The following is a 24925-nucleotide window of genomic DNA, read 5'->3' as shown; positions in this document are numbered from 1 at the left end:
CCGCAGCACAGATCGTGTAAATGGCAGGGCGATCAGACTTCCCCCCTTTTTTCCCCACTAGGGGAATGACCTGCTGGGGGGGGTCTGATCGCCGCCGCTCCGTGTGGCCGAGCGGGGGGGGGGTCCTCCTCAAAGCCCCCCTCCGCAGCGCGATTCCTCCCTCCCTCTCCTTCCCTCCCTACCTCTCCCTCCATTAGCGGCACAGGAGGGCGACGCGTCCTGCGCCGTCTCACATGGCGGTGATCCCTGGCCAATCAGAGGCCGGGGATCGCCGATCTCCTTACGGTGCTGCTTCAACATTTCCAGCCAGTCCAGCAGGTGATCTAAGAAAAGTTAGGATTCGATTTACAATACAGGTACTGTAGTCTCCGATTTACAAATGCCTGACTTACAAACGACCCGGCAATGGCATGGATTCAGTGTTTCCATGGGAACAAGCCAACATATTTTTTTTCAAATTGGACTAGTTTTTGAGAAAATTCTAAGAAAAAATTGCTTTTAAACTTGTTTAAGCAGGTACAGAGGGCAGAGGTGACACAGAGGGAGACACTGGAGGCACAGGCGGGTACAGAAGAGGTACAGGGGACAGAGATGGCACATTGTTCTGACTTAAGAACAGATTCACTCCTAAATATTGTCTGTAACGTAAACTAATGTCCAGCGCTGCGTAATATGTTGGCGCTTTATAAGTACAATAAATAAATAATAAGAACGAACATACAGTCCCTATCTTGTTCGTTAACCGGGGACTACCTGTACATATTTTTTACTAGGACGTGTACATAAAGAAATCGACAGAGTGATTGGATTGGCTCAGCCACGGATTGACCATCGTAAAAACATGCCGTATACAAACGCCGTCATCCACGAGACGCAGCGAACTGCCAACATTGTTCCCATGAACCTTCCCAGAGAGACGACCAAAGATGTTTATTTCATGGGCTACCACCTGCCAAAGGTTTGTTACAGTCCAGCTCCATGCACACAGCTGAATATACCAGCTGGCAGCTCAGTAAGCAAAGCAGTGCTGGTAATTTTTTTTTTTGCATATCCCGTTTGTATTTCTTTGAAAAAAGTTGCTATATATATATAAAAAAAAGAGCTTCCCCTGGGGGTACTTACCTCAGGAGGGGAAATCCTCTGGATCCTAATGAGTTTTCCCTTTCTTTTTCACCGTTTGGGATCCAGTGCTGGCTGCCCATGAACACTGGCACGGTAAATACCTACCGGCGAAGGCTCAGTAGCGACCTTTCCAATCAGGCTCAGGTGGAAATAGTAGAGCCTGATAAGGTTAGGCTATTTCCGCCTGCACCTAAGCCTGCGCAGGATCGCGGTAGGTTAATATTGGAGGTGCTACTGCGCATGCACCACAGCTGTGTTGGCTGTAGTTTCAGGGGAGCTAATGCTGGCTTCCTGAGGCTTAGGAGGATAAGTACCCTCCAGGGGGTGTTTTGTTGTTACAGAGTTGTTACAGAGTTTCTTTAAATAACACTGTCTACATTTGGGCAGGGCACTGACTGCACTTTCCTAAAATGCTCGCTACTCCATGAGGAGGACTTTCTTTCTAAATCCATTCTGGTTTACCAGATTGCCAATTGCCATATCCGTAATGTCATGTAAGATGGGAAATCTACAAACGGATTACAAGAAATCAATTACAGAATTGTAATTATGTATCATCGTAATTGTGAAATTTGATACAAAATTTACATATCTTTGCGTAATCACATACACAGTGGCATAGCTAAGGAGCAGGGGCATAGCAATAGGGGGTGCAGAGGTTTCGATTGCATCTGGGCCCTTGGGCCAGAGGGACCCCGATGGGCGTTCCCTCAAATGCAGTATTAGCTCTCTATTGGTCCTCCTGTGCTGGTAATAATCACTTCTATAGATGCTTTGAATAGTAATAATCATTAACAAGCTGTTCCCCATCCCCTTCTTACACCTCTGACACTGTGTTGTCCTTGGCAGGTTTTGGTGCACCGTATCAATTGTTATATATAGAGTGCTTGGGGGGCTCCCATGTAAAACTTGCACCAGGGCCCTTAGCTATGCCACTGCTAAGGAGCTATGGGCCCCAGTGCAAGTCTTACATTGATCCCCCCCTCCCCCAAGCGCTCTATATATAACAATTGATACGGCGCACCAAAACCTGCCAATGGCAACTACAGTGTCAGAGGTGCAAGAAGCGGATGGGGAGCAGTTTGTTAGTGATCACTACTATTCAAAGCAGGGGCGCCTCTAGCCACATTGTCACTCCAGGCAAGAAAACCTGTGGTGCCGCCTGCCCCCTCCCCCATGAAAATAATCATAATGCAGCAGTGTTTCACCCAAAAATAATTGTAATACGGCAGCGTTTCACCAGAAAATAGATGGATGCATTGCGGAAGCATTTCATCAGAAAATAATCGTATTGCAGCAGAGTTTCACCAGAAAATAATCGCAATGCGGCAGCGTTTCACCAGAAAATACACAATGCTGGCAGCGTTTCACCAGAAAATACACAAAGGGAGGCACATGAGGACAGAAGGCGGCAGAGTGGGACTGAAGGAGGAACAGGGGGGCAGAGGTAGAGGGACAAGGAATGGCACAAGGGGACATAAGGAGGCACAGGGGGACAGAAGGAGGCAAAGATGGCACAAGGAGACAGAAGTAGGCACAAAAGAGACAGAAAGAGGCAGAAGGGGGGGAGGATGTACAAGGCCCAGAGGGACACAGTGGCAGCTGCCTGCAACTTACGCTAAGCAGATGCATTAGAAGCAAGTAATAGAACACCCATGGGGCGGGGATTCATCCCGGGGGTGGGGCTTCATACAGTGGGTGTGGCTTAATCCAGCAACATGGCGCCCCTAGGACCAATGGCACTCCAGGCAATGGCCTGTACTGCCTATGCCTAGCAGCTCCCCTGATTCAAAGCATCTATAGAAGTGATTATTATGAGAACAGGACCAATAAAGAGCCAATGCTGCGGTTGAGGGAGGGCTAGGACATTTGAAGCGGACCTGAAATCCGAACTTTCACTCTGCTCTAAAAGATAAGCAACAGCATAATAACCTTTAAAGAAAAAAACATTTCTTTGTAACAGCTGATACAAATCCTGCAATAACTCTGCACTGTTTATACTTCCTGTTTGATAGAAGCAGACATATTGCTAACATCCTCTGATTATTACCAATTAGCTGCTCTGTGATAGCCAGCTGAGATCAAATTACAACTTGCGATTAGTTGATGCTGCAATGAGCATTTCTGCAAGTCCCCAGCACTCATGATGCTATCGGGCACCGAAAATGTAGTGTCACTCCCCCTAATGAGGCGCATCCCGGCACCAAAATGTACCTTCCTTCAGTTGCCCCATATCAAGGCAATTATAAAAGCTGCAATTTGCAGCAAAGAAGGTACAATTTGGCTTCCTTTGCCACAACTCACATCTTTTACAATAAGCGCCCCGGGCACAGTTTTTTCCGTAAGGGCTCCTGCGCCCTTTTTCTCTGTTTTGTATGGAGATTTTCCACAACCAAAGCAGGGGAGTGTTTCTCTGAGACACATAACTGCAGTCAGCTATACATTTTAATTCTGGAGAGACACAAGTAATGTAAAAATCTATAAGTAGCAGGAGCAGCTAGTAGTGAAAAAGCATCAGTATTCCATATCAGTAGCAGGAGCAGCTAGTAGTGAAAAAGCATCAGTATTCCATATCAGTAGCAGGAGCAGCTAGTAGTGAAAAAGCATCAGTATTCCATATCAGTAGCAGGAGCAGCTAGTAGTGAAAAAGCATCAGTATTCCATATCAGTAGCAGGAGCAGCTAGTAGTGAAAAAGCATCAGTATTCCATATCAGTAGCAGGAGCAGCAAGTAGTGAAAAAGCATCAGTATTCCATATCAGTAGCAGGAGCAGCTAGTAGTGAAAAAGCATCAGTATTCCATATCAGTAGCAGGAGCAGCTAGTAGTGAAAAAGCATCAGTATTCCATATCAGTAGCAGGAGCAGCTAGTAGTGAAAAAGCATCAGTATTCCTTATCAGTAGCAGGAGCAGCTAGTAGTGAAAAAGCATCAGTATTCCATATCAGTAGCAGGAGCAGCTAGTAGTGAAAAAGCATCAGTATTCCATATCAGTAGCAGGAGCAGCTAGTAGTGAAAAAGCATCAGTATTCCATATCAGTAGCAGGAGCAGCTAGTAGTGAAAAAGCATCAGTATTCCATATCAGTAGCAGGAGCAGCTAGTAGTGAAAAAGCATCAGTATTCCATATCAGTAGCAGGAGCAGCTAGTAGTGAAAAAGCATCAGTATTCCATATCAGTAGCAGGAGCAGCTAGTAGTGAAAAAGCATCAGTATTCCATATCAGTAGCAGGAGCAGCAAGTAGTGAAAAAGCATCAGTATTCCATATCAGTAGCAGGAGCAGCTAGTAGTGAAAAAGCATCAGTATTCCATATCAGTAGCAGGAGCAGCTAGTAGTGAAAAAGCATCAGTATTCCATATCAGTAGCAGGAGCAGCTAGTAGTGAAAAAGCATCAGTATTCCTTATCAGTAGCAGGAGCAGCTAGTAGTGAAAAAGCATCAGTATTCCATATCAGTAGCAGGAGCAGCTAGTAGTGAAAAAGCATCAGTATTCCATATCAGTAGCAGGAGCAGCTAGTAGTGAAAAAGCATCAGTATTCCATATCAGTAGCAGGAGCAGCTAGTAGTGAAAAAGCATCAGTATTCCATATCAGTAGCAGGAGCAGCTAGTAGTGAAAAATAATCAGTATTCCATATCAGTAGCAGGAGCAGCTAGTAGTGAAAAAGCATCAGTATTCCATATCAGTAGCAGGAGCAGCTAGTAGTGAAAAAGCATCAGTATTCCATATCAGTAGCAGGAGCAGCTAGTAGTGAAAAAGCATCAGTATTCCATATCAGTAGCAGGAGCAGCTAGTAGTGAAAAAGCATCAGTATTCCATATCAGTAGCAGGAGCAGCTAGTAGTGAAAAAGCATCAGTATTCCATATCAGTAGCAGGAGCAGCTAGTAGTGAAAAAGCATCAGTATTCCATATCAGTAGCAGGAGCAGCAAGTAGTGAAAAAGCATCAGTATTCCATATCAGTAGCAGGAGCAGCTAGTAGTGAAAAAGCATCAGTATTCCATATCAGTAGCAGGAGCAGCTAGTAGTGAAAAAGCATCAGTATTCCATATCAGTAGCAGGAGCAGCTAGTAGTGAAAAAGCATCAGTATTCCTTATCAGTAGCAGGAGCAGCTAGTAGTGAAAAAGCATCAGTATTCCATATCAGTAGCAGGAGCAGCTAGTAGTGAAAAAGCATCAGTATTCCATATCAGTAGCAGGAGCAGCTAGTAGTGAAAAAGCATCAGTATTCCATATCAGTAGCAGGAGCAGCTAGTAGTGAAAAAGCATCAGTATTCCATATCAGTAGCAGGAGCAGCTAGTAGTGAAAAAGCATCAGTATTCCATATCAGTAGCAGGAGCAGCTAGTAGTGAAAAAGCATCAGTATTCCATATCAGTAGCAGGAGCAGCTAGTAGTGAAAAAGCATCAGTATTCCATATCAGTAGCAGGAGCAGCTAGTAGTGAAAAAGCATCAGTATTCCATATCAGTAGCAGGAGCAGCTAGTAGTGAAAAAGCATCAGTATTCCATATCAGTAGCAGGAGCAGCTAGTAGTGAAAAAGCATCAGTATTCCATATCAGTAGCAGGAGCAGCTAGTAGTGAAAAAGCATCAGTATTCCATATCAGTAGCAGGAGCAGCTAGTAGTGAAAAAGCATCAGTATTCCATATCAGTAGCAGGAGCAGCTAGTAGTGAAAAAGCATCAGTATTCCATATCAGTAGCAGGAGCAGCTAGTAGTGAAAAAGCATCAGTATTCCTTATCAGTAGCAGGAGCAGCTAGTAGTGAAAAAGCATCAGTATTCCATATCAGTAGCAGGAGCAGCTAGTAGTGAAAAAGCATCAGTATTCCATATCAGTAGCAGGAGCAGCTAGTAGTGAAAAAGCATCAGTATTCCATATCAGTAGCAGGAGCAGCTAGTAGTGAAAAAGCATCAGTATTCCATATCAGTAGCAGGAGCAGCTAGTAGTGAAAAAGCATCAGTATTCCATATCAGTAGCAGGAGCAGCTAGTAGTGAAAAAGCATCAGTATTCCATATCAGTAGCAGGAGCAGCTAGTAGTGAAAAAGCATCAGTATTCCATATCAGTAGCAGGAGCAGCTAGTAGTGAAAAAGCATCAGTATTCCATATCAGTAGCAGGAGCAGCTAGTAGTGAAAAAGCATCAGTATTCCATCAGGATAACATGACGATTTCTCTGTTGTATAGGGCACATACGTCATCCCACTGCTGGAATCGGTTCTGTATGATGACACCCAGTTTCAGCATCCGGAGTCCTTCCGTCCGGAGCACTTCCTGGACAGCAACGGGGCGTTTATGAGAAAGGCGGCTTTCATGCCCTTTTCTGCTGGTAACGTATTCCACATAAGAGAATAAACACATACTGTATATAACAGCACACAGATAGCTCTAAAGGGAAGCAGGAAATGTGGGCGCCTGCAGCTAATGGACAATTTGGGTGACCCAGAGGCGCAAATATTGGCTATTGGCCACCAAAAGCAGAAATGTGGGCACCTGATAAAATGGGAGGCTGGGCCCGTCCAAACAAAATGTAAAGTTTTTGAGAATTATCATTTTGAAATGTATCATTGAAATGTATAATTTTTGTAATGTATGGTTTTTGAAATGTATTGCTTTAGAAATTCATTCTTTCTTTCTTTTTTTAAATTTATTTATGTTATTTGCAGTGAAGGAAAGAGGTTTGTAGGGAGAGGCATCTGGAAGGAGGGTGGGTGGGTGGGGGGGGGGGGGTCGGGTGTCTAATGGCCCATACTCACAGGCTACAATTGTCACCGCAAAACATGCGAGGCGCGCGTGTTGCGGCGACAGATCGCCCGCGAGTATGGGCCGTTGCACGGGCGCGCACCCCGAACCGTCGCTCGTCGCTGCTGTCGCCGGGCGATTGGCGCGGTCAATCGCCTGGCGACAGTTGCCGCCGCAACTCCGCCGCAGCTGTCGCTAGTCCGCGTGAGTATGCGGACTAGCGATAGCAACCTCTTACTACAATACGGCTCTTCCGGCGGCGGGGGAGGAACGTCGGCGACAGCTTCCGTCGCAGAGCTGGTTCCTCTTCCGCGTGTGTACGTGAAGGGACCTGGCGACGAGCTGTCGCCAGCCTGTCGCGCACACGCTCACGTGTGCTGACGACAGGCCACTTTTGCAGCCCGTGAGTACGGGCCATTAGGGTTAGGTGTCAGGAGGAGGGAGGGTTCTGTATGAGAGGAGGGTTAGGTTTAGTTGTAGTAAAATATGGGTAACATTTACCAATGTTTTACTATAATCATTACCACTGTAAAAAAAGAAAGAGAAAAAAAAATTCGCACCCAATTCACAATGGTATTTTTTGTTTAGCGTGATATCTGCTTTACCCTGCGTCCATTTTTCCTTGCACCTCTATTTCATGCATGCCTCTAACGTTGGTCAAAAATGATTAAACCAAATCAATCATGTTTGTGGAACATTTCTTTTTTTTCTTTGTTTTAACTTTTCTTTTTTACTCACAGGAGTTCTTTTCACTACTTCTAAAAAAAATCCCTTTCAGCCTACTCTTTGTGTTTTTTTCTTTTTTTTGTTTGTTAATTACTTTTTTCAAATGTTTCCATTGTTAGATGTTAAAACTTTACTTGAATTGATAAGGTTTAAAAATATTATTCTAGGAAAGGTAAAAGTTAATTGAATAAGGGCCTAGGTAAGGTAAACTTTAGCATTGCTTTAAATTTGAAGTGAGAGGGATATGGGGGCTGACTTAGGCCCAGTGCACACCAAAACCGCTAGCAGATCCGCAATACGCTAGCGGTTTTGGGAGCTGATTTCAGAGCGATTCTAGGCATCCTTAGAGAGGTTTTCTAAACATACCTAGCAGTTTTGCGTGCGTTTTTGTGAAGCAGATTACACATATTGTTACAGTAAAGCTGTTACAGAACAGCTACTGTAACAAAAATGCCTTGCAAACCGCTCTGAACTAGCGTTTTTCAGAGCGGTTTGCGTTTTTCCTATACTTTTCAATTGAGGACGAAACGCTTCCGAAAACCGCAAACGCGCAGCAGGAGGCGCGTTTGCGGCTTGGCAAAAACCGCAAACCGCCGGTGTGCACCATCCCATTGCAATACATTAGACAAGCGTTTTTAGAGGCGGATGTGGCCGGCGGATCGCTCCAAAAACCGCTCGGTGTGCACTGGGCCTTATTTATTTCCTTTTAAGCAATACCAGTTGCCTGGCTGTCCTGCTGATCCTCTGCCTCTAATACTTTTAGCCATCGACCCTAAACAACCATGTAGAATAGATCAGGTGCTCTGATTAAAGTCTGACTGGATTAGCTGTAAGGCCCAGTGCACACCGAGCGGTTTTTGGAGCGATCCGCCGGCCGCATCCGCCTCTAAAAACGCTTGTCTAATGTATTGCAATGGGATGGTGCACACCGGCGGTTTGCGGTTTTTGCCAAGCCGCAAACGCGCCTCCTGCTGCGCGTTTGCGGTTTTCGGAAGCGTTTCGTCCTCAATGTAAAGTATAGGAAAAACGCAAACCGCTCTGAAAAATGCTAGTTCAGAGCGGTTTGCAAGGCATTTTTGTTACAGTAGCTGTTCAGTAACAGCTTTTACTGTAACAATATGTGTAATCTGCTACACAAAAACGCACGCAAAACCGCTAGGTATGTTTAGAAAACCTCTCTAAACATGCCTAGAATCGCTCTGAAATCAGCTCCCAAAACCGGTAGCGTATTGCGGATCTGCTAGCGGTTTTGGTGTGCACTGGGCCTATGCTTGTTTCTGGTGTGGTATGCAGACACTACTGCAGCCAAATAGATTGGCATTAATGCCTGGCAACTGGTATTGTTTATAAGGAAATAAATATGGTGGCCACCATAGGCTTCTCACTTCAGGTTCCCTTGAAGAACAGTATTCTTTTTCTTATAAATGGCCATTAAAGTCAGATTTTTTTAGAGGGTTAGGATCATGAGTCGACATGCTTAACCACCCTGGCGTTCTGATTAAATCGCCAGGGTGGCTGCGGGAGGGTTTTTTTTAAATAAAAAAAAAACTATTTCATGCAGCCAACTGAAAGTTGGCTGCATGAAAGCCCACTAGAGGGCGCTCCGGAGGCGATCTTCCGATCGCCTCCGGCGCCCAGAATAAACAAGGAAGGCCGCCATGAGCGGCCTTCCTTGTTTTGCTTATATCGTCGCCATAGCGACGAGCGGAGTGACGTCATCGACGTCAGCCGACGTCCTGACGTCAGCCGCCTCCGATCCAGCCCTTAGCGCTGGCCGGAACTTTTTGTTCCGGCTACGCTGGGCTCAGGCGGCTGGGGGGACCCTCTTTCGCCGCTGCTCGCGGCGGATCGCCGCAGAGCGGCGGCGATCGGGCAGCACACGCGGCTGGCAAAGTGCCGGCTGCGTGTGCTGCTTTTTATTTGACACAAATCGGCCCAGCAGGGCCTGAGCGGCAGCCTCTGGCGGTGTTGGACGAGCTGAGCTCGTCCAGACCGCTCAGCAGGTTAATTCTCATTTAAATAACATAATACTGTATTTGTAAATGACTAAGCATTATATTTGTATTTAAATACCATTTGGTTGCAGCCACTCAAATGGATTCATTAGAATTAGCATAGAACTTAAAATACAGGATAATAGGACAAGCTGCATTTGGGGAAGGGGGGGGGGGGGGGGCAATCATACGAGCAGTGTTGGACTGGGAGGTGGAGAAACTGAGGGAATCAACTTGCTGGCCAAGTAGCAGTAATCCTGTGTTGTTGCTCACAGTAAAGACTAGCGATGGGCAGAAATTACACCCATGCGTAATTACGCATCGTAATGTGAAATTTTAGGGCAATAGCGTAATGAATTTCGTAGTTAATTGTTCCTATTCGTAATTACGCATGAATTTATGCGTAATTTTGTGTCGACTTTGGCGGTAAATAGCAAAGCCCCAATACATTCCATTGCTACCAAAATAGCTACATATGTCAAGAAGAACAGTAGGTACAAGTTACAAAAAGAATTGTTCAAAGAGATTTCGTAGTTTCTGAGAAAATCAATTTTAAAAATACAAAAGAAATGGTGTTTAAAGAGACACTGGAGCGAAAAAAATATATGATATAATGAATTGGTTGTGTACTATGAATAATTACTAGAAGATTAGCAGCAAAGAAAATATTCTCATATTTTTATTTTCAGGTATATAGTGTGTTTTCTAACATTGCATCATTCTCTAATATGTGCAGATTACACAACACTCAGCATTCAAAATGATTCTTTCACAGCAGTCGGTGAACTAATGACTTCTCCTCTGGCAGATAAAAAGAAAACTGTTCACTTATAGTTGAGATAATAAAAGTCAGAAGACAGCCTTCTCCACACTTTGAAAGTCGTAGAGATGAATGGCTTTTTTGCATAGAGACAACTTGAGTTTCTTAACTCTTCCTATACTGGAAACAATTACACTGATGTATCTGATCTTAATGTTTTATTTCTTAGCTGTACTACACATACAAATCATAATATCATAATTTTTTTTTCGCTTCAGTGTCTCTTTAAACTCACTTTTTTGGGTTTAAAAACCCAGAAAAAGACTAGGTCTTTTTGAAAAATTATTTTTTTTTTACTTGTACCCAATATACTCCTTAACATATGTTGCAATTTTGGTAGCAATAGCATGTATGGAGGCTTTGTTATTTACCGCCAAAGTCAACACGAAATTATACTTTAATTACACGTAAATTCATGCGTAATTACAAATTATTATACAAAGTCAATTGAATTACAAATTTGTAATTACATGTCGGGCAATTGTGCAAAATTATGCATAATTTTGCTTAATCGTAATTTGCATATTATGATCATCACTAGTGAAGACTTGCTGCAGGTTTCTATTAGGAGTGATAACACAGGGTTACTGCTGCTTGGCCAGCAGGTGGGTTTCCTCAGTTGTTCCACCTCCCAGTCTGACACTGCATATAAGAGTATACAAAAAACTCAACGAAAATACAAGCTTGCCCTTTAATCAGGGGTCTAGTCCTGGGAAAAGAAGTGAGTGGACTCACTAGGAGAACTCCTGCGCCAAAAATGGGCATGGTCAAGCACAACGTGGGCGTGGTCATGGGTGGGGCCAAATATACATGACCTTAGCAGTGATGTAAAAGGTCTGCCGAGGAAGTTTGAGCTCTGCCGTAGTGTATCCCCCAAAAATAGATGTAATCTGACAGCATTTCACCAAAAAGACACATAATCTGGTAGAAGTTCCTCCAAGATACAGATAATATGGAAGTGGTTCCCCCAAAATAGACAATGTGGCAGCAGCAGTTCCACCAACATACACATAATTTGGAAGCAGTTCCCCAAAATACGCGAAACCTGGCAGCGGATCACCCAAAATACCTGTAACACCCAAAGGACATATAATCTGGCAGTAGTGGTCCCCCAAACATACACAATCTGGCAGCAGTTCCCTAAAATACACGTAATCTGGCAGCAGCCGTTCCCCTAACATACACATAATCTGGCAGCTGTTCCCCAAAATACATAACAGTGGTTCCACAAAAATGCAGATAATCTGACAGCAGTTCCCCCAAAATAGGTACCCCCAGGTAGCCAGGTCTATAGGTGTCCCAAGTATAAGTAGCCATGAGTATAGTAGTCCCCAGTATATATAGGCAGGGGTATATGTGCCCAGTATATATAGCCAGTGGGATATGTGCCCAGTATATATAGCCAGTGGGATATGTGCCCAGTATATATAGTCAGAGGTATATGTGCCCAGTATTTGTAGGCAGGGGTATATGTAGCCAGGAGTATATATGCCCAGTATATGTAGCCCAGTATATGTAGGCCCAGTATATGTAGCCAGGAGTATATATGCCCAGTATATGTAGCCAGGGGTATATGTGCCCAGTATATTTAGCCAGGGGTATATGTGCCCAGTATATGTAGCCAGGGGTATATGTGCCCAGTATATTTAGCCAGGGGTATATATCCCCAGTATATGTAGGCAGGGGTATATGTCTCCAGTATATGTAGGCAGGGGTATATGTGCCCAGTATATGTAGTCAGGGGTATATGTGCCCAGTGTATGTAGGCAGTGGTATATGTGCCCAGTATATGTAGGCAGGGCTATATGTGCCCAGGTAGCCAGGTGTGCCCCCAGCAGGAGGGGAGCAGCGCAGAGAAGGCGAGCTATGGGGACAGCGGGGATGGGCGGACATCCCCCCCCCATCCCTCACCTTCGTGCTCCCCTTCCTGCCTCTCCCCTCCAGTGTTGTGAAGTGTCGGGCCCGGCAGCGAAACTGGGCGGAGACTTACCGCGTTCCAGTCGCAAGGGACGCTCCGCTCTGTGTGCGGCTAGTCTGGTCTTCTAGTCGCACACAGAGCCGAGCGTCCCTTGCAGCCGGAAGAAGGCGGAAAGTCTCCGCCCACTTTCGCCGCCGGGTCCGACACTTCACAACACTGGAGGGGAGAGGCAGGAAGGGGAGCACGAAGGTGAGGGATGGGGGGGGAGATGTCCGCCCATCCCCGCTGTCCCCATAGCTCGCCTTCTCTGCTCTGCTCCCCTCCACACAAGCCAGGGTGAACAGCGTCCACGCTGAAGAAAAAGTGGGTGGACGCCATTCACCCGCGTCCACGCAGGACTCGACCCCTGCCTTTAATATTAAACTTTGTATACAAACTGAGAGTTATTCTTCTCCGGTTTCCCAGGGCGGCGAGTCTGCGCTGGAGAAACACTGGCGAAAATGGAGCTGTTCCTCTTCATCACCAGCCTCCTGCAGAAGTTCACCTTCCATCCTGCCCCCGGAGTTACCGACTTCAAGGTCAAACCAGTAACGGGTCTCACAATTTCTCCAGCGGCTCCAAAGATCTGCTGCGTCCGTCGATTCTAATTAAAAGTTATTCCAGCTGAGAGCTTTGCTTAATAGTTCTATACCGTACTTATACTCTGCACAGTCCACAAAAAAAACAAAGCAGTGCCTACTGTGCAGTCTATACTCCAAACAAAGCACTATCACCAAGGAAGCTAAGAGGCTTTAAAGCCTTTTAGGGGGTGGTATTTGTTTTCTGTAATTACCTTACTTTCTATACATTTTAAAAGGGAAAAGGGAAAAAAAAAATATACAATTTTTCCAATTCCCCCTCCTATAGTTTTACAATAAACAATGCTACTGTAATTAAAATCCACACATTTTACTTGCCCATTTGTTCCAGTTATTACAAGGTTTAAATGATGTCCTTAGTACAATGTATGGCGACACTATATTATTTTGAAATAAAGGTGTATTTTTTCTGCTTTGTGTTTTTTGTACCTGATTAATAATTATAAGCCCTTATTTGCAAAAATAACAGTAACAAACACTATCCTCGTGATGTACCGTGTTTTTTAGAATATGAGTCACACTTTTTGTTCCCCAAAAGTGAGAAGAAAAAGTCAGTGCATCTTATATTCAGAATATCCAGCATAGCGCAGTGTTCTGAGATCGGCCCCACCACTGAGGTCCCGCCAGATTCCTTTGTAGCACCCACACCACGCCGAATTGCATGGCTGCACAAAAAGATCAGAGTGTGTAGAGTGCAGCGTGTAGCACGTAGCCCCTGGGGCAAAACTGCTGGGTCTATCCCAGCTGAAAAACATGGAGACTCACAGCTAGAAGCTTCAATTGAAACACTCTTAGAGAAACTGATAACAATTACCCTAAAAGGGAAGTCCAAGTTCAACCCGACCAAATACAAAGGGTCACAGGTTGAGTCATAAATGGAATACTGTAGGGGGGGGAGGGGGGGCTGGGGAAAATGAGTTGAACTTACCCGGGGCTTCTAATGGTCCCCCGCAGACGTCCTGTGCCCGAGCAGCCACTCACCGATGCTTCGGCCCCGCCTCCGGTTCACTTCTGGAATTTCAGACTTTAAAGTCTGAAAACCACTGCACCTGCATTGCCATGTCCTCACTCCCGCTGATGTCACCAGGAGCGTACTGCACAGGCCCACTATGGTCTGTGCCTGCGCAGTACGCTCCTGGTCACATCAGCGGGAGCTAGGATATGGCAACGCAGCCGCAGTGGTTTTCAGAGTTTAAAGTCTGAAATTCCAGAAGTGAACCAGAGGCGGAGCCGGAGCATCGGTGAGTGGCTGTGCGGGCACAGGATAACTGCGGGGGACCATTAGAAGCCCCGGGTAAGTTCAACTCATTTTCCCCCGACCCCACTACAGTATTCCTTTAAGTAGCTTAGTAACTGAGGAGGAGATAATAAAACTAAAAACTCGACCTATCACCAAAAAGAATTTAAGTAAAACCGAAATGAAGGCAATCAAAAAACTAGAATCCAATGACAAGATTGTTATTATAGAGGCTGACAAGGGAGAAGGAGTCGTCCTCCAAGATAGAGATGTTTGCACTGTGGACGCCATATGGCTTCTCAATGATGCTGATTATTACAAGAAATTGCAACCCAAAAGCTGCTTTTGTAGAAAGTACCAAGAGCACATAGGAAAAGCCCTGGACAACGGTATTCTCAACAAAGATGAATATGAATTTTTAAACATCCAAGACCCAAAAACTTTTTTTTTATTTCATCCGATGGAAATCCATTTCTTTGACCGTGCTTTAAAGGGATACTGTAGGGGGGTCAGGGGAAAATGAGTTGAACTTACCCGGGGCTTCTAACGGTCCCCCGCAGACATCCTGTGTTGGCGCAGCCACTCACCGATGCTCCGGCCCCGCGTCCGGTTCACTTCTGGAATTTCAGACTTTAAAGTCAGAAAACCACTGCTCCTGCACGCCCATGTCCTCGATCCCGCTGATGTCCTCAAGAGCGCACAGCGCAGGCCCAGTATGGTCTGTGTCTGCGCAGTACACTACTGGTGACATCAGCGGGAGCGAGGACACGAGCGTGCAGGCGCAGTGGTTTTCTGACTTTAAAGTCAGAAATTCCAGAAGTGAACTAGAGGCGGGGCCGGAGCATCATTGAGTGGCTGCGCCAACACAGGATGTCCGCGGGGGACCGTTAGAAGCCCCGGGTAAGTTCAGCTCATTTTCCCCTGACCCCCTACAGTATCCCTTTAATGATTGACCCAGTCTCATCCACCATAATGACTAAAAGCTATTTTAAACTCTTTTATGAGGAAACTGCAACAATTAGAGGAAAAGTTCAGGAAACCAAAAAATTAATTTCTCTTTATCTTTATTTATAGTCAAAAAAGTGCAAAACTCATACGAGTGCAAATAGTTATATCCATCCACAAATAACAATGCGGCCAACCAGGCCCACCTAGGACTTGCAATAATGTATAACTTTATATTCTAACTTTCGGCGACAACACCAGCTTGTTTCGTGTTAATCAAACCCTTCTCCAGGCCTTATGATTATAATGTGTATGTGTATAATGTGTATAACAAGTGTAGCCACAAAAACCTGGAGTGTCAGAGAACGGGAAGGTTAGTAGTTGGGGCCCCACATCTCCGGGCCCCCTGCAGTCGCAGGGACTGCTCCCCCCTAATTACGAACCTGTTATTATGCATGCAAGTCCTATAAATGTCTATGTTGCCTTACCATCATCAATGGGGCTGCCTCTTTCATTACCCCCCAATCTGGTGAGCACCAAATTATGTCATATGTTACATGTCGGAACTCCTAGGTCGTGTATTTACTGTTATGTACCTGTAACTGGTTGTATGTAGGATGAACATTACAAACATTCCATAATCACTTGAATAGACATAGGTCTAATATTTCAAATGGTGAACTCAAACATGTTGTCTTCAATCACTTCTTTCATGCCCACAATAGAGGCTTCAACCCCCTTACAGTGAACCTGAACTGAGTAAAATTATTAAAATAAACACAATGGCCTCAATTCACTAAGCTTAACTCCTGTCTTTAATAACTCTTCTGAGCTGTTTTACAGTTATCACCATGGTGATATAAATTTGATAACTGTAAAACAGCTCTGAAGAGTTATTAAAGACGGGAGTTAAGCTTAGCGAATTGAGGCCATTGTGTTTATTTTAATAATTTTACTCAGTTCAGGTTCACTGTAAGGGGGTTGAAGCCTCTATTGTGGGCATGAAAGATTCCCTGCCTTCATATCAGTTCCTATATATTTATTTATTTATATAGCGGCGACATATTATGCAGCACTGTACATATTGTCTTATCACTAACTGTCTCCCAGACGGGTTCACAATCTAGTCCCTACCATAGTCATATGTCTATGTATGTATCATGTGGTGTATGTATCGTAGTCTAGGGCCAATTCAGGGGGAAGCCAATTAACTTATCTGTAAGGTCAGGTTCAGCCAAGAGGTCAGTCCAGGCAGCAATCCAGGGAATAGTCAGGTTCAGCTAAGAGGTTAGTCCGGGCAGCAATCCAGGGAATAGTCAGGTACAGCCAAGAGGTCGGTTCAAGCAGGCAGCAATCCAGGAAATAATCACTGGCCTCTGAGGAAGCTTATTGTTAAGCGAAACAGCTGTCAGGCCTTGCCACCCCCACCGCAATCCCGCTGTCTGAATACCGTTGAGTAAAGGTAACCTTTTTTGCAAGTTACAGTGCCTAAGCTTTTTCTTCTGTTTTACATACAAGTTATCCTCATTGAAGTGCACGTAGCTTTGGGTTGCACTCCGGTAGTAGAGCCAATCCACCTCTGATTTTCACCTAGTGCCAGTTTCTATTCTCCTTCATTTATATGGGCAGCTTCTCATGTTACGCAAACATACCGCCAGCCTACCGCCTGCCTAGTTCAGGGAAAATACCGAACTTGTATCGCAACTGTAAACATTTTTATGAATGAGCACACAGAAGTGTAAACTACCGAATGCGGTATTTTCCTGCACAGATATTTTTTACCGCTCTGCTTTTATGAATGATAGCCTTAATGTACCTGCAAATGAATATTACATATTTACCTCGCCATCAGTTCCTCTCAGGACCTCACTATTTTCTTCTTACAACAATGATTCCTTCGAGTTCTGACAAGATTTTGTCTGAACTGAAATATATTGGTTGCTGTCAGTTGCATATCAGTTGTTGTCAATTATAACTGAAAACTAATAAGAGCTTTTTTGCCTTGCATGTATTTATAGTATACTCTCATTGGACTCTGCTGCTTTATTATATACTAGCAGGAGACCCGGCGTTGCCCGGGTATGTATTTGGCTGTTGTTATGATAGCAGAGCTCTGTGAGCCATCAGGAGCCAATTTCATTGGCTCCTGACCCTGTGATCAATGTGAGCCAATGAGATAGGCTCACAGTGATCACAAGGTCTGAGGGTCAGGACCCTCACAGAGCCCTGCTGCCATATGCACAGCAGGGCAAGTAAGCTGTAGTGGCGAGACATCGACGTGATAGGAAGTAGCAGCGGGCCCATGTTGGGACTCGGGAGCATAATGCGGAAGTTAAAATCTACGCCATGGCAGGCTTAGGCAGACACAAACAGGGTGTAGATTTCAACTTCCATTGTCCGAAAGTGGTTGCGCTATTTTAGCTAACATTTTATTTTTAAATATACGTCCATTATTACAGTTTTTAATGTGCTGATTATAATACTGCACTCATTGTATTTGCTTAACTCCACCCTTCTGATCAGGAATTGTCTGTAACAAATGATACCGGTCTTTCCTGTATTAAAATGCCAAACTTCCTGGTCAGTGATCCCATTTACATGTTCCCATCCCTCTAACCAGGGATTGGCTAGACTGATTGATCCACATTCTTCCTGTTCTGTAGTGCCAAAAATCCTGCTTATCTGACCAGCAATTGTCCATTCTTTATACTGCAACTACAACACACCCTTGAATAATTACCTTATTTGCATAAATAATCCCTACAAGACACGTGATTGGCTATTTTACACAATACACTGCCCCTTTCAGAATGTATTTAACCATGTTTGAATCATTGTATTTCCTGACTGACAAATTGAGGGAGGACCCAATGCATTGTCTATACAATAAACATAGTTTAAAACCTCTTGAGGACTGCAGTGCTAAACCCCCCTAGTGACCAGGCAATTTTAAGTAAAATGTGCCACTGCAGCTTTAAGGCTAAGCTGCAGGGCCGCACAACACAGCACACAAGTGATCCCCCCCCCCATTTTCCCCCCACCAACAGAGCTCTCTGTTGGTGGGGTCTGATCACCCCCAGATTGTTTATTTTGTTTTTACAAATATTTGTGTTCCTGGTTTTAAAAAAAATAAAGTATGTTCCTTTAATAGATTCCCTTCCCTTCCTCCCTCCTTCCCGACAGCCAGCCAATTGTGGTGATCGGCTGTCATAGGCTTCTGCCTATGAGAGCCGATCGCTTTCCAGTGTCCCAGGGGGACAGCCGTGTCACACGGCTGTCCCCAGTACAGCGCTGCTGCCGATCGCAGCGCTGTACACCTAAATAGACGTCGATCACGCAGTCTAACAGTCTCCCGAGCGGAGACTGAAGGCGGGGCGGAACTCCGCCCCCCCCCAAACAGGAGATGCTCGCGCATCCTGCGTGCGATCTCCTGTATTAGCTGGCCCCAGGACTTTACGCCAATCGGCGTTAGGCGGTCCTGGGGCTGCCGCCGCGACCACGCCCATCGGCGTGACACGGTCGGCAAGAGGTTAAACAATAACACTGTTCCTTTCCTATGCATCGATATGCCAACATGCTGCTTCTATAGTATACGAGTGTGGCGTTCCCAAGGTACTAGCACTTGAGCATAAGCCGATGCGCACAGTGTCACAGCCTCCCCACCATGAGGGCTTGGTCTGCCATGTGTCTTCATGCTGCCCTCTGATCCAAATGATCCGACAGCATCCACCTCCAATCTGGAGCATCCACACCTCTCCCCCAGTGTTCGTCTGGCTCTGGACCCACAGAGTGCCTACATCTGGTCCCTGGCTTGAAGTGGGACAAACACTCTACACGGCTGCTCTTAAAGAGGACCTCCATCCAGAACCGAACAATCCGTCTGCACTGCTGTAATGAAAAGTTGTATTTACCTCTGGAGTCTTGTCACATGAAGTGCAGGGCTGGATTTGTACTCTTTACCGCCCAAGGCCATTGTCAGCAGCCACCCCCCCCTCCAGTATAGGTAGCCATTTGACCCTTCCCTCCAGTATAGGTAGCCAGATGATCCTTCCCCTCCATTGTTCAGTGTAGATAATGACCCCCCCCCCCCCTTCCCTCCAGTGTAGGCATCCTGATGACCTCCCTCTCCCTTCCCTCTAGTATAAGAAGACAGATGACCTCCCCTTCCATATAGATAACCTGATGACCCCCATCCCTCCAGTATAGATAGCCAGGTAACTCTTTCCCCTAATATAGCATGCTATCTGCCCGCCCTTGATCTTGTGGTGCCCTAGGCCTTGGCTTAAATCCGGCCGTGAGGAAGCGGCCCCGAAGTCCCTGCATCACTCCACTTCTGCTGCTTGGCATTACAGCAGCACAGACTGATTTTTCGTTTTGGATGGAGGTCCTCTTTAACAAACAGGTGAGACCTGTCGAACTAGAGCAGTTCATGTTACTTCACTTACACTGGGAGTGCTCTCTTTTGTTTTTCTTCTATTTCCGTTGGATCACCTGAGCTGCCCAGCGCATAGAACATCCCCAGATCGCAGTACCGTCTAGTGTACATCCTGTCCTATCCTTGACCAGTCGGTGTTCCAGGAATAATTCTCATGTGATCTATAGAAGCTAATTATTACAAAGGCAAGAGGCCAATAACCCATCTGCCAACAAAATGCATTACACAGAGCTCTCGGAACGGAACTACTGGTGTCATCTTTATCTTTCATCTCCAAAGGACAGTAGCCATGGATTATACATCACTCTTTATTTATACGCTCTTACTCTTGGTTCTTCTGAACATCATAAGAAGTTTGAAATGGTGGACTTCAGAATCCTCCCCTGGAACTTTCCCCCTGGGGCCCAGGGGGCTGCCAGTGATTGGAAATCTGCACATGATTAACCTCAGAAGGCCTACTGCAACTCTTATGAAGGTAAAGCTGAGTACACATAAGCGAGCATTGTTGGGATCAGGGGTAGGGATTAGGGAAATGATCCCAACACATTGCATGCAGCGCGTTACTGCCTAATGTATGCGTTAACAGAGGCAGTGTAGAATACTTTTCATTGACTGTATGTTTCACTGTGTGCAAACTAAAGGTCACAGGTGTGACTTTTTCGTTCCATTGCTTTGCGTATCGATTTTTACAGGTACAGCTTCCACTGTGAACATAACCTTAGGGCTTGTTCACACTAGGGGCATTTTCGGCCTTTGTTCAAGTGCAGACGATTTTTAAAATCGCCATCAAAACGCTTGTGCAATGAACCTCTATGAGAAGGTTCATATCAGCGGTGCCGCGTCCATTTGAAAAGGGCACCTGGAAAAAAGGGCGCCTGGTGTAGCCCATATATGCCAAATTTGGCTACAAAAAGGGCACCTGGTGTAGCCTATATATGCCAACTTCAGCTACAAAGGGCACCTGGTGTAGCCTATATATGCCAACTTTGGCTACAAAGGGCGCCTGGTGTAGCCCATATATGCTAAATTCGGCTACAAAGGGTGCCTGTTGTAGCCCATATATGTCAAATTCGGCTACAGGGGGCGCCCTACTGTACACAAAAACCTTGCAGCGGAATAAAAAATATGGGCCACAAGGTGGCGCCCACTTGTAGCTTATATCAAAACTTTACCACCTTGTAGCCGATATTTGCAGAAATAACATTGATGTCTATGGAGGCGCCCTTTCCATACAGGCAGCTCAAGCACCCTTTTCAACTGATCCTGCGGTGCCTGTTACCATTTTTGAGGTGATTAGGTCTTAATGGAAGGTATAGGAAAAATGCAGAACACTCACAAAATCGCAGCGATTGTGTTCATTTTTCCTTTGTATTTTTGTAAAAAAAATGTTTGCTATTCACTGCTAAAGTCGGCACAAAATGACACGAAAATTACCTGAAATTTGCATGAATTACAAATCCTTAAAGCAGAATATAACCCTGCATTTCAACTTTGCTCTAAAACATTATTAACAGCATATTATATGCAAAAAGCATTTTTTTTTTACTAGACCAGCATTGGAAGGGTTAAACACAGAGGTTTAAAGTTCCGTGGAGAGATATGCAGAAATTCAGATTGTTACATTCTATTTAGTCAAATGTATCTATTGAGAAATGTTACACACTCTTTGTCTGTCCTCCAGCTCCTTCTCAGTGAGAGAGAGTGAGTCACATTCAACACTTAGATACATTTATGTAAACAAAATGTATCTATGTCAGCTTCGGATGCGTCTGCAGAAATCTCCAGGAATTTTAAAGCTCTGTGTAACCCTTCCAATGCTGGTCTAGTAAAAAAAAAATGCTGGTTGCATATAATATACTGTAAATAATGTTTTAGAGCAAAGTTGAAATGCAGGGTTATATTCCGCTTTAAGCATGCTACTTTTTCTCTTGGATTGATCATAATGGTACATGCTAGGCTGGCTTCAGCATGTAGTGTTGTTGGTGGTATAGTGGTTAAGTCAGATACCTACCACACACTGAGACCTGGGTTCAATTCCCAGCCATGCTATGTAAGCTGGCTTTTGAAATACTACAAATCCTTAAGCACGCTACTTTTTCTCTTGGATTGATCATAATGGTACATACTAGGCTGGCTTCAGCATGTAGTGTTGTTGGGGGTATAGTGGTTAAGTCAGATACTTACCACACACTGAGACCTGGGATCAATTCCCAGCCTGGGTTAAATTACCAGCCACAGTATGAAAGCTGGCATTTGAAATACTACAATTCCCTGGAAGATGAGACCCTCCTCCCTCCGGGAGGAAGGGAAAAAAGGACTAAGTGAACAGTTAATAGGGACTATGGGCTACCATATAGGATAAACAAGGTTACTTTAGCAATTTTTCCGATGGAATCCGGAATTCCACGGAATTTTTTTACAAATCCGGGGGAAATTTTCATAGCGACGGAATATAACACTGTCGGAATCCGTGATTTCCGGCGGAACGGCATTTGCTGGTTCCGATCATTCCTATCAGTAATTCTTTCTAAATAAAAATAGAATTATTGAACTTAATGCATGTGTGGCAAAACTGCTGGCTTTGCAGCTCAAGCCATCGAAGATTGAGGACACATCTCCCTTCCACGCAAAGCCGGGAAAAGGTCCTCCAGCACCCAAGGTTGAGACAGCAAAGTGCGCCCCTCCATCCCTCCCACCCCAGCCGTCACACACTGATTGCTAGAGATGGTCGTGATGCCAATTTCCGATTCTGCAGTAAATCTGCATTCCGCCATTGCCAATTCCGCTTTCCGCTACCAATTTCCGCATTCCAATGCGGAATTTTCGCCAGAAATCGTGGAAATTCCGCCTGATTTTAACATCGATTTTATCAAAAACTTTAAGGTCTTTTTGAAAACTTGTTTTTGCATCTTGTTCAGAAGATTCTGAAAATTTGATGTTTCTAGGACTTACGGGAGCTTTGCTATTAACTGCCAAAGTCGGCGGATTTTTACTGTAATGTAAAATGCAGAAAATAGGCAGATGCAGACTTTCTGCATTTTACATTACAGTAAAAATCTGCCGACTTTAGCGGTTAATAGCAAAGCCCCCTTAAGTCCTAGAAACACCAAACTGTTAGGGTTTACTAAACTGAATCTTGTAAACAAGATGCAAAAAAAAGTTTTCAAAAAGACCTTTTAGTTTTTGAGAAAAGCGATGTTAAAGTTGGGTGGAATTTCCATGATTATTTCCGGCGGAAATCCTTCTACCGCACTTGCATTACCGATTTCCGCATTCCGATGATCAGAATTTCGGAAATTGCATTTCCGCGGAATCCGAATGAGCATCCCTACTGATTGCTACTGAATCCGAATGAGCATCCCCCCCCCCCCCCCCCCCCAACACCTTACTCTCTAGTTATCTGGCTTTCAGTCACTGCCATGTTTCCCCTTTTCTTATTTCTCTCTGCTTCAAACACAATAAGGGAATGATAGCTGAGTTAGTTGTGTGCCCCCTCCTACACTGCTGCCTGAGGCTGGAGCCTCTCTCGCCTCTGCCTCGGCCCTGCTTCCACAAGCTGATGGGCTGTACTTTCTCCCACTGGAGAATTCCCAGAAGACATTACTTTGCTAGCAAATCTGTTCCCACACTGCACCTAGCATGTGGTGGACAATATTTTCCTGGTATTAAGCGATTTAGCTGCTAGCAGTGTCCACTACACATGTAACCATGGACAGCTGGACAGCCAGGCTCAGAGTAGGCCACTACTAGGGATGTCACTGGCAGTTTTGCAAGAATTTTGTTTATCTTCCGTTATGACTGCTAGACTCCCACAATTAAGTTCATGAAAGATGTGGTTCATCAAGTAGAGGACATATCTCCATATCTCAAGTCCATCCTAAACACTGGCATGGACCCACATCCTTGGTTTGAAATTCCAGATATAGACCATCAACTCCAACCTCGTTTTGAAGTATTGCTAATCTACCTACATGACACAAGCCAGTTGGTTTTTATTTTTAAAAGACCCTTTGGTCAACCTGATTTTAAAGGCTATGAATGTGTAGTACCCACTATATTCTGAGTCCTACCCGAGCCTCTCTGTTGCCCCTCATTCCAAGATAGGGCTAGAGGTATATGGACACTGTGGCCTTCATTTGAAAACACTAGTATGTTCATTGCTCAAGAGAAGCTGGACATTTAAAGGGTATCTATTGATGTTTGCATGGGGAGGAAGGCAGACCTGGGGCAAAGACCAGAAATAAAGAATTTCTGCCCATGAACTTGAAGATTACATTTTTCGAAGATATCTAAACTTTTTTTGGGGACAAAAACACAATTTCCTCCACAACAGTTGTTTGCAGTACATTGCAATGATTTCAGCACACATGACAAAGGCTGCTTTATTTAGTCTTGTAGAAAGTGTATATGCCAAACAATGCTGTGTGAGGCAGCTAGACTGATTGAGCAACTGATTAAAATGTGGTGACTGGGTTTGTTCACAGGTGGACCCGCTCAGGAGGGAATTTTGGATTTGTCGCCAAAGAGTATACTAATGGCATGCATGGATGTAAGTGGGCATATTTTGAAGGCAGCAGTTGAAAGAGTAATTTGGTGAAATGGGCACCTCGGTACAACCAATGCAAATTTGGTGTTTGGCGGTGCTATGGGTTAGAGCGCTGTCTATCTAAACCATTTTTGCACTAAAACTCGTGCAACGCACTTTTCACAGCGTGATAACAGTTATCACAGCTTTGTGAATCAAGCCCTATGTCTCATATCTATGACACCATCTAGTGGCATCTTGAGACACAGCTGTATGATCCTACGGAACATCTGGCTATGGGAAGGGGACTGACTTTTACTGAGGGCAAATCTGGCTACTGTGGAGAGTGCTATACTGGGGAGGGGGCTTATACATGAGTCAATCACTTTTTCCTGGTTTCTGAGGGAAAAGTGGGTACCTCGGCTTATACTCAGGTCAGCTTATATGCGAGTATATACGGTATGACCTTGCAGCAGAGTGCGCTGACAGGTTCATATAGTGCAGACCCCAGCTCAGTGATGTACTTCCTGCAGGAGTAATGCAGGACGCATGCCACTGGGGTTCCTGCCACTCCATGCATACATGCCATAATGCACGCTGCTCTGTCATTTACACCACATGCATCGCCCATAGACTTTTATTCCCCGTTAAGACACAGAACATTTATATCATACTTTTCTCCTGGAGGCCTTAATGTGCCAGAGCTGCAGCCACTAGGGCGCGCAGAAGTCAGGGTTCCGGCAGCCTGGGGGGGCCCGCAGGGCAACCCTGAGACCACAGTAATGTTAAGGGGGAGGTTGGAATGACCAGATTAACCTCTTTGCGACCAT

The 24925-nt window shown here is 44.9% G+C and overlaps 1 protein-coding gene across 1 annotated transcript in view; it reads left to right on the top strand.

Annotated features, from left to right (window-relative positions):
- The window catches only part of LOC137504637 (cytochrome P450 2K6-like), a 63956-nt gene extending 50994 nt beyond the window's left edge, over positions 1 to 12962 (top strand). The window contains exons 7-9 of the mRNA XM_068233218.1: positions 774 to 958; positions 6303 to 6444; positions 12781 to 12962. Coding sequence (XP_068089319.1) covers positions 774 to 958; positions 6303 to 6444; positions 12781 to 12962 — 509 coding nt within the window. The remainder of the gene's footprint in view (positions 1 to 773; positions 959 to 6302; positions 6445 to 12780) is intronic.
- The last annotated feature ends 11963 nt before the right edge of the window (positions 12963 to 24925 follow it).

This window comes from Hyperolius riggenbachi, chromosome 4 (genome assembly GCF_040937935.1).
Source record: "Hyperolius riggenbachi isolate aHypRig1 chromosome 4, aHypRig1.pri, whole genome shotgun sequence".
In the NCBI taxonomy this organism is placed as follows: Eukaryota; Metazoa; Chordata; class Amphibia; order Anura; family Hyperoliidae; genus Hyperolius; species Hyperolius riggenbachi.
The sequence above is the reverse complement of the archived record's forward strand: the minus strand, read 5'-3'. Positions and strand labels throughout refer to the sequence as shown.